The sequence below is a fragment of the Gopherus evgoodei genome, chromosome 18 (genome assembly GCF_007399415.2).
Source record: "Gopherus evgoodei ecotype Sinaloan lineage chromosome 18, rGopEvg1_v1.p, whole genome shotgun sequence".
NCBI classification, from domain to species: Eukaryota; Metazoa; Chordata; order Testudines; family Testudinidae; genus Gopherus; species Gopherus evgoodei.
In genome coordinates, this window is record NC_044339.1 from 1,940,138 (window position 1) to 1,950,025 (window position 9,888).

The 9,888-nt window shown below is 50.7% G+C and overlaps 1 protein-coding gene across 1 annotated transcript; it reads right to left on the bottom strand.

Moving 5' to 3' along the window:
- Nucleotides 1-489: 489 nt before the first annotated feature.
- SVBP (small vasohibin binding protein) lies at nt 490-5,486 on the bottom strand. The gene is made up of 2 exons (XM_030537672.1): nt 5,277-5,486; nt 490-941 (listed from the first exon to the last, which is right to left on the bottom strand). Exons 1-2 carry the CDS (start codon nt 5,391-5,393, stop codon nt 855-857), a joined length of 204 nt encoding a protein of 67 aa, XP_030393532.1. The 5' UTR covers nt 5,394-5,486; the 3' UTR covers nt 490-854.
- Nucleotides 5,487-9,888: the final 4,402 nt, after the last annotated feature.

Sequence of the window (9,888 nt, forward strand, 5' to 3'; positions counted from 1 at the left end):
ATGGGGCTCTGAGGAGTTAATCTGCGAGCTGGAGGACAGAAAGGGGTAGAGACTCTACAGGTCCATCTGCAGTATAGGAAGCTCACAAAGGTGTGACATTGCCCATTCATTACAATAGGAAGTTCTTAACAGAATGAGCATATCCCCCCCAGATGAATATAGACTGAGAGGGGTCAGATCCTGTCAGTGGATATTCTCTTCCCCAACCCTCTCCAAATCTCAGAGCTGTGTGTTTATGGCATGCTCTCTGCATGTCCATTCTCTGCTCCCAACCTGCTCTAAGCAGTGTGCCTGTGGCATGCTAGATCATGAATGTTCTTAGCCCTCACCTAGTTACTGGTCTGTCTTGTATCCAGTAGCATTTAAAAGAAATGGGTGGTAGTTTCATTCTCCTGGCCAACAGCTCACAACTCCAACCATGACACATGCTGTTTTGAGAAGACATTTCCCTTATGCGTCAGGACCAGGTAAGGACAACCACAATTTTTATTTTAAAAAACGTTTATTTGTCAAACCAAAGTAATAAATACCTTTAAGAAGGACAGTGTTAAAAAAAATGAAAAACATGCCATCTTCACAAGGATGAACCAGAGGATTCTGCACTGCTGCTGGGAAAACTCCAGACAATGGGTCAGAGGCAGTTACAATGAAGGGCAGGTGGAGCAAGGCTCATGCTGTACAAGTGATCCTACCTCCTCTATATCTGCAAGTGTGCAGTTCTGTACGGTTCTTTTATTATTGCCCACGGTCAGCAGAAAAATGCCTGGGAACACTGAACTCTGACCACCACTTTATCCATGTTGTTTCCTGGTCTAAAATGCCACTGGCAATCCTGGGATGGCAGTCAGAGGGTCTCATTCTCCAGAAGCCTGCATCTGCTTGCAGAAGGCATCGAACTGCTGCTGTTCCAGCTCTGTCATCACTCTGTTCAGGGCGTAGATCTGTGCAGAGAAAAGGGAGATGTCTGAGAATAACACGCTTGCCACCTGGGGCCGTAGTTTTCATGCTGGGAGACTGGGGTCCTACTCTGCTTCTAGGAATTGTCTCTCCAAAGCATTAAAGAAACTGTATCCATGCCAACAGGCACCTCAACTTTTAACTACAAAGAGACTGTATCACTCTAAGGCCACGTCCAGACTAGGTATTAAAATCGATTTTAGATACGCAACTTCAGCTACGGGAATAACGTAGCTGAAGTCGAATTTCTAAAATCGAGGTACTCACCCGTCTGGACGGCGCGGCATCGATGTCCGCGGCTCTCCGTGTCGATTCCGGAACTCCGTTCGGGTTGATGGAGTTCCGGAATCGATGTAAGCATGTTCGGGGATCGATACATCGCGTCCAGACTAGACGAGATATATCAATCCCTGAGCAATTGATTTTAACCCGCCGATGCCGCGGGTTCGTCTGGACGTGGGCTATAAGTCACACTTGTCTCAAATGCTTTTACCTGCTACAACAAGTAACCCCCAAAGATTCTCCCAGCTGAGAGGAGGAAAAATGATTTGCTGTTTTTTCAGCCTCCTTCCTGCACACTTGTCAATACAGCAGTCTAGCAGTTTGTCAGGTACACAGCGAGTCCCACCTGTTCAGTCAGTCACCGTCCCATTTGTGGGTCTCTCTGTATGGCAGAGGGGAAATAAATACATGCGTTGAAATGTAAAGTGAGCCCCCATGGCCTGGAAGATTTGGGGCAGCGGTTGCGCCCAAAGCCGCATTTAACTCATTTCTGAAGATGGCAGCATCAGTGGCGCACACGGTAAGGAAAAGGAGATCCCAGAGCTGCTGTGGCCACTGACACATTTGCCCTCAGCTATAAGTGGGCTAGGGCTCCAAGGATGAGTGGGTTCTCTACAGATGAATGTTGAAGGCACTTTCAGGACAACTGTAACTTCCCCTCTGCTGCCCTCCTGTGTTGATTTTCAAGGGAGCACATCTCATCAAGCTGCCACTGGGGTTTCTCCCAGATCACTTGAATGCAATAACTTTAACATCAGTGCCCTCGCCAGAGCTCCCAATCAGATGTCTGCTGCCAAAGCAGCACTTTGCACATGAGAGAAGTAAGGGAAGTTGACTAGGGCTATGCACTCTCTTTATACGCGGAGAGAGCTATGGAGGGAGTGGATTACAGGTGCAGCCAGAAACAGACAGGCATTTTAAAGGATAATGTTTAGTTGCTGCCACTGATCACAGAAACATTTTGAGAGGAGCAAAAGATCAGGAAAGAAAAAGCACAGAACTGGGAGCAAGAGTAAGCAGTGCTGTCAAGGGGTACATCTACAGCGGCACATCTATGGTGCTTCTGCTGTGCCATTGTAGCACCCTGGCATAGCCACTTCCCACGACAAAAATGGGTTCTCTGTCACTGTAGTAAAAGCACCTCTCTGAGAAGCAGTACCGAGGTCTACTGAAGAATTTTTCCATTGAGCCTACAGGGGGGCTTAGGGCAACCTAACTACATCAAACTGGACATGGAAGTTTTCCACAGCCCTGAGCAACGTAGCTTGGTGGATCTAACTTTTAGGTGTAAACCAGGGTTATGAGTGCCACATCACAGAATATTAGGGTTGGAAGGGATCTCAGGAGGTCATCTAGTCCAATCCCCTGCTCAAAGCAGGACCAACACCAACTAAATCATCCCAGCCAGGGCTTTGTCAAGCCGGGCCTTAAAAACTTCTAAAAATAGAGATTCCACCACCTCCCTAGGGAACCCATTCCAGTGCTTCACCACCCTCCTAGTGAAATAGTGTTTCCTAATACCCAACCAAGACCTCCCCCACTGCAACTTGAGACCATTACTCCTTGTTCTGTCATTTGCCACCACTGAGAACAGTCTAGCTGCATCCTGTTTGGAACCTCCCTTCAGATAGTTGAAGGCTGCTATCAAATCCCCCCTCACTCTTCTCTTCTGCAGACTAAATAACCAGTTCCCTCAGCCTCTCCTCGTAAGTCATGTGCCCCAGCTCCCTTATCATTTTCGTTGCCCTCCGCTGGACTCCATGGGAATCAAGTGAGTCATTAACATTTAGACACATGCTATGTGCAGCTTGGCAGTTCATTTGCCTACGGCATAAGAAGAAAAGTTCACTCGTGATAAACAGCTCGTAAGAACAGAGCTGGAAAGTTCTTCTCACATCACCCTTCTTTCCTACAATCCTAGGGGTGCAGTGTCATGCTCCCAGTCTCACTCCATTAGTTGGTGAAGGCAGCATGTAACCGGGCATGGTATAACTGTGCCCCCTGTTGGTCCATGGGAATGATATCAAGAACTTCAAAACCAAACTCAGGAGCTAGAGAAAAACAGCAAAGGCAAGAGGCATTTACAAGACAAGGAGGATTAAACGGAAAAGACACAGCCCTTCAAGAACGTGTTCAGATACAACATATGGCTCCCTGCCTACACTACATTTATTCATGTTTTATGCCTTTATAGAGAACAACAAGGAAACTAATTTAAACACAGTCAGGAAAGCAAGAGTTAAAGTTCTAATAGTAACTAGCTGACCTGCACTGCAAACACTGTACTGGCTAATAACCTAACTAGTAACTGAAATTTTAGACATGAAGCAAAGTATTATGAGAACTCTAACTTTTAGACTTCCCGATTGTTTTAAGTGGGGAACATTAATGGTGCTTTACATTGTTTTTGCAGTTTCTGTTTGCCAGTAAAGAAAAGAGAAGAAAAAGACAATGCCTGAGCATGTTAGCATTGAAAGGGTCCCCATTAGGTTTTGCTATTCATACTTGTCTGCACAAGGGACATGCCTACCATTTGCCAGCTGTTGCCAATACCAGTGTAAGCAATGCTGAAACTCTTCTGTAGATGCCTCTCTAGCTGCCAGTCTTCTCAATGCTGTGTGAGTCAGACTTGTTCTAAAGAGGTTTACACACCACAGGTGTGTGGTCTGCACACAGCTGCACCTTCACTAGCAATGTGATTTTAAACTGATTAGTGCAAAACCCCTGTGGGGTTAGTTACTCTTAAATCTGGATTACATCAATTTAGCTTGTGTCAATGTACATGGACACGCAAAGCAGACAGAACCACTTTAATTCTAGTCAAGTTCTTATGCTGCCTTTATCAGCACAGTATCAAGCACCTTCCGGATGTGCATTACGTGGTGTGAATAAGGGCATGTTTACACTTGCCATTTAAAGCGGAAAAAAGCATCTACACTTGCCATTACTTTTTGCAGTGAAACTCAGACATTTCCATCTGCGGTGATGTGCAAGTGAAGACAAATTCTTCCTGTTTACACTGCTTTCAGCCTCCTGATGATATCCCGCAGTGCCTAGGTGACCACTCTAGCCAGCAGCTCTGCTGCCAGATCAACAGACATCCCTCCCTCCCTCCCCCATAAAGGCCCAGGAACTTTGAAATTCCCCTTCCTGTTTTCTTGGTAAGTGCTCACTTATGTGGCCAGGTGACAATGGCTGCTCCATGGAGCAAGCGATCCCTTGCTTGGAGCAGTGCTGAGCTACTGGAGCTTATTGGTGTTTGGGGAGAGGCTGTGCAGGGACCCAGGATGCCGCGCAATCACTCCCCCCACACTTCCCACAAGACCAATTGTCAAACTGGAGAGAGCTGCACTGTGGGATAACTGCCCTAGACAGGCAGGGGTTTGCCCCAGTTAACAAAAGAAGTTTAGTTAAACTAGTGTAATTTCTGTATGTAGACAAGTCCGCAGTATTATGCTCATGGTAACTCATCCACCCATAGGGCTCTCAGCATCACTAGCTGCAATGCAGCTGAACAAGTGTTTAGTACTAGTGGGAAATTTAGAAAATTTCCCTTTTACAGACAGGGTCTACAATGGAGTGGAGGAAGGGGACACGTCACAATTTTGCAGCTGTAGTTATACGACTGGCCACATTTTGCAGCAAGGGAAGGTTAACAAGGCAACAGCACAGCTAAAAAAGCAAGAGACAAGGGCTGCAGCCACAGGAAGAGGTTTACATTCCTGCAGTGTGTGTTTCATTGGGAAACTGACACCATCTCCCTCTCACTGACCGGCCCACTGGCAACCCATAAAGACAGGCAGAAAAGTTTTGAAGTCACGAGAGGGCGCAGAGTTTGAGAATGCCTCCGAGAGCTGCTTTCTCGAGCCCCCGCCGTGGAGTCAGGCTTTGGTTTCCCGAGCTGCCTGTCAGCCTGGGGGGATCGGGGCCCCCCACACGCGGGGAGGGCAGGCTGCCCACTGGCTGCAGCGCACGCGCCAGGAGAGGGGCGCGGGCCGGGCCCCAGCCCAGCCCAGCCCAGGGCGCCTCCCTCTCACCTCCGCTCGCTGTCTCTGCTTCAGCTCCTGCTGGGCCGCTCTCTGCTTGGCCTTCTCCAGGCGGCTGACGGGCTCCTTGGGCTTGGGCTTCTCCTTCCGCCCCGCGCCGGGCTCCATGGCTCCTTCCCGCCCCGCCCGGCTCGGCTCGGGGCAGGGCCTGCCAACGGGACAGCGGCGTCAGGCCCAGCAGCCCCGCTCCCTGCGCCCGCAGGCTCAGCCCTGGCGCCCCGGCCTTGCTCAGCGCTGCCGCCCGCCGCTCAGGCTGGCCGGGCTGACCCAGGCGCGTAGGCACCTGCCGCGCCGTTTACTCGCGAGTGTAAAATGGCGGGGGAGGGGCTGGTCCCATCGAGGACTCGGCACTCGATTGCTCCTACGTGATCTCGGATGGTAGGTGTAAGGGGGCTAGGGAAGCGCGCGCACAAATATGAGAGAGTGCGCAGGCGCACGGATACGCATGCGTAAACGTTGCGTGTAAACTGGACAACGCGCAGGCGCAGCACTACGGAGTGGGCTGGGAATCGAGCATGGCAAACGGACAGAGTAGGTCCTGCGCATGCGCATGATGTTAGACTGAAGGATGGGCAGGGCGCCAAGAGAGCCCAGCATCTCGTGGGGACCTGCCTAGCGCAGCGCCCCCTGGTGGGGGGCGGTCCCCTCGGAGCTGGGACCGCTGGGCTGAGGGAAGCCCGTGGGGGGATGGGGGTGCCTAGGCGGCTGATGCTGGGCGTGCCGGGGGTGGGGGATTGGCACTGGGGTACCTGTTTGGGAGTGGTGCCCGTGGGGGGGGGGCCTATGGAGGGTGGTGTCCGGGGGGGGGTGCTCGTGGGGGGGGCTATGGAGGATGGTGCCCGTGGGGGGCAGGCTATGAGGGGGGTGTCCAGGGTATGGTGCTCGTGGGGGGTGAGCTATGGGGGGTGGTGCCCGTGAGGGGGCCTGTAAGGGTGGTGTCTGGGGGGTGGTGTCCATGGGGGGGTCTATGGAGGGTGGTGTCCGTGGGGGGGGGAGCTCTGGGGGGTGGTGTCCGTGGGGGGGCCTATGGAGGATGGTGCCCGTGGGGGGCAGGCTATGAGGGGGGTGTCCGGGATGTGGTGCTCGTGGGGGGGGAGCTATGGAGGGTGGTGCCCGTGAGGGGGCCTATAAGGGTGGTGTCTGGGGGGGGGTGTCCGTGGGGGGGGGGCCTATGGAGGGTGGTGTCTGTGGGGGGTAGCTCTGGGGGGTGGTGTCCGTGGGGGGCAGGCTGTGAGGGGGGTGTCCGTAGGCACAGGTCAGGGCACCAGAAGACTTGCAAAGGAGGCGGAGGCCAAACCACCAAAATGGGCACATTTGAGCAGTGCTGGGACCCTGTACAGCAGGTCACAGGTCACTGACTCCCCATCACGCCAGCTGTTACACTACCCAGATCCAGATGGGGCCAAGGCGGCCCCAGGACTTGGCTCCCTCCACCCATTGCACCCCTGCTGAGTTCAGTTTCTCAAAGTGAGGGTCAATGCCCCTTTGGCCTCCCCATCTGTGACCCCATGGCACAGGTTTGTGGGGATGAGGGTGGGGACTGGGTGCAGGTGCCAGAGGCATGGGCACTGGTGTCAGGCAGTATCAGGTTGCCAGTCTGTGGCAACCTGGCATGAGAGCCCCGTGCTGTCTGTGTCCTTGCTGTCCCAGTCAAGCTCAGATTTCCCCTAGCGAAGGGAGGAGATTTAACCTTCCTGCATCATGCATGCCTAAGAAAGGGGAGGGATAGCTCAATGGTTTGGGCATTGGCCTGCTAAACCCAGGGTTGTGAGTTGAGTTGTTGAGGGGGCCATTATAGGGATCTAGGGCAAAAATCTTTCTGGGGATTGGTCCTGCTTTGACCAGGTGGTTGGACTAGATGACCTCCTGAGGCCCCTTCCCACCCTGATATTCTATGATTCTAAAGCATCTGTCTCATATTCCTGCTCCCTTCCCCATGTCAGGGACTCTAACCCAGACGGCAAAGTTCGTTGTCTAACTGCAAAAAAACCCGGCAACACCAGCAAGGTTCAATTAAAAGCTTTTTATTAACAAGTGCACGCATTAATAAAAAGCAGCTCGTTTTCAAAAAAAACCAGCCCCCCTCTTTACATCTTAGTATAAGCCTATATAAACAGTTCTGTCGCGTTATAAATTATTTACTAAAGCAACCCACCCCCTTCTTCTAACAACTAAAAACTAAACACCTTTAGTATACATGCATGCCTAAAGTTAAAAATGTAAAAAAGTTAAAAACAAACAAAAAACAAAACCAAAAAGTAAAAACAAAAAGGCTAAAAAACTAAAACTTTTATCAGTTCTTCAAAAAAGCTGCCCAAACACAGCACATCTGGTACTATGCCAAAAATGCAGCTTCTCTCTTATTTCACTTTTTCCCAGCGCTTGTAAAACATGCTGCTGCTTCTCAGTGTTTTCCACTCAAAAATTACCCACAAACCTTTGTTAGCCTAACTTTGGACAGGTTGGCATACCTGGTTTTGTTTGCTATATCTTTATTCAGGCCTAACACCCACATTGGCTGTGCTGGTGATCTCCACCCAAAACCCACCGGGTGTTCTGCAGCCCTGTGGAGAGGCCCAGTAAACTGTTGCCTATTGGTAGTGAGCCAGTATTCAGTGCCTTTCTGCATTGTTTTTATTAGAAGGAAAAATCAGTGACACAAGTCAGATATATCTTTGGTGAATCCTGTTTATTTACAAAGAATATCTGCAAAGATCTTTTCCCCTCCACTCGGTAGGAATAAACAAGAGGAAGTAGTTTCTAGCTCACAGTTTCCAAGTCTGCCCTTTCCATCAGTCCTGCTCCCAAGGAGCTCTGTCTCTGCTCCCTCTCAGGGCCATACATGTTCATCACTCACATGACTGCTTCGCTTGTTTTCTCTGCTTTAATACACACACACAGCTTGCTAAACCATTTCGTAGGCTCTGTGTTTGCAGTGACTGACCCTCACAACCACATGGTTTAACTTCTGACCAGGCCTTGCCTTGTGGCCAGTGCCTTGGGCAGTCGCTTCTTTTGTTTCCAGCTATCACTATGTAAAGGGACTTAATTTAGAATGAAAGCAGAGTGCTTGGCACTCCCATTGGCTTTAACCAGGCCTGCGATTGGCTATAGATCAAAGACCTGCTTGATGGCCACCATTAATGCCTTCCAGCATAACAAGACTATCTGGGAGGGAGACTTGGCTCAATTCAGCTCCTGAAGTTTTCGGCTCATAAGCCTTCACACACATGAGTCTTCTTATCACATATGTCTTTATAGGCTGAACAGTGTGGTGTGCTACCGCTCTGTATGGTGAAGAGATTCCAGCACGTAAACACCTGGATGGTATAACAGAAACAAAACTACACTGAGCTCAATGATTCCTGTTCTTCCCTTTCCGTGGATACTAGTGCCTTCTGCAAATGAAATCAAGTCTCGGAAGAGCTACCCGGAGGAGAAAATTGGATGCCTAAATAAACATGACATCTTCTTACTAATTTTTAAATAAGAACAGCCACACTGGGTCAGACCAATGGTCCATCTATCCCAGTATCCTGTCTGCCGACAGTGGCCAGTGCCAGGTGCTTCAAAGGGAGTCAACAGAGCAGGGCAATTATCGAGTGATCCATCCTCTGTCTTTCGGGCCCAACTTCTGGCAATCAGAGGCTTAAGGATACCCAGGGCATGGGGTTGCATCCCTGCCCATCTTGGCTAATAGCCATTGATGGACTTATTCTCCATGAACTTCTCTAATTCTTTTTTGAACCCACTTATACTTTTGGCCTTCACAACTGATCACGGCTTGGCCTCCCAAGACAGAAAGCACAAATCTGGTCATGTGTAGAAAAGCCACTGCCCTGCATTAATTCCTTCCCTCCCAATCTCTTCCTTCCCCTGCCTTTCAAGTTGGAAGGTCTTGTTTGTTTTTAAAACTCCAATACTTTGCCCTTCTCATCTGAAGATCTCAAAGCATTATCAAGCAACTAGCTCTGCCTCAGTGCCTTTGAAAGGGGTACGTGTTGCCGGGGAAACTGATACATAGCTTCAGGCCCGCATTTTCAGATGGGGCCACTGCTTTGGTGAACCCAACCTGTGTCACTTTGGTTTTGATTTTTTCAGAGATGCTTCCATTGATTCTGGCTGGAGCTGCTGGCGTTCAGCACTAAATCAAATCACTTATGTCTCAAGTTAGGCACTAAATATCACTTGCCTCTTATGAAGGTGCCCAAGATTGTGGCTAGTTAGTGGCAGAGCTGGATCTAAAAATCCTGGCACCCACTCTCCTGCTCAGGGCCCCCCAGAGGATTCAGGGGGCCTGGGGCAAAGTGTGGGAGCTGTGGTGCTTGTACTCACCCAGCGGCAGTACGGGTCTTGGGCGGCATTTTGACGGTGGGGGGCCCTTCAGTCGCTCCGCGTCTTTGGCAGCACTGAAGGTCCCCCCGCCACAGAAATGCCGCCGAAGACCCAGAGCGACAGAAGGGCCCCCCGTCACCTAAATGCCACTGAAGACCTGGACTGCCGCCGGGCCAGGGCTCGCAGGGCCCCTGTGGGGCCCGGGGCCTGGGGCAAATTGCCCCACTTCCCCCCCCCCCAGGCAGCCCTGCTCCTGCTTTAAGCACTA

Bases quoted from the DNA above. Each gene is read 5' to 3' on its own strand.
- SVBP (XM_030537672.1), bottom strand. From the start codon at position 5,393: ATGGAGCCCGGCGCGGGGCGGAAGGAGAAGCCCAAGCCCAAGGAGCCC. The intron at 942-5,276 runs GTGAGAGGGAGG...TTCTCTGCACAG, and splicing joins AGCAGAGACAGCGAGCGGAG to ATCTACGCCCTGAACAGAGT.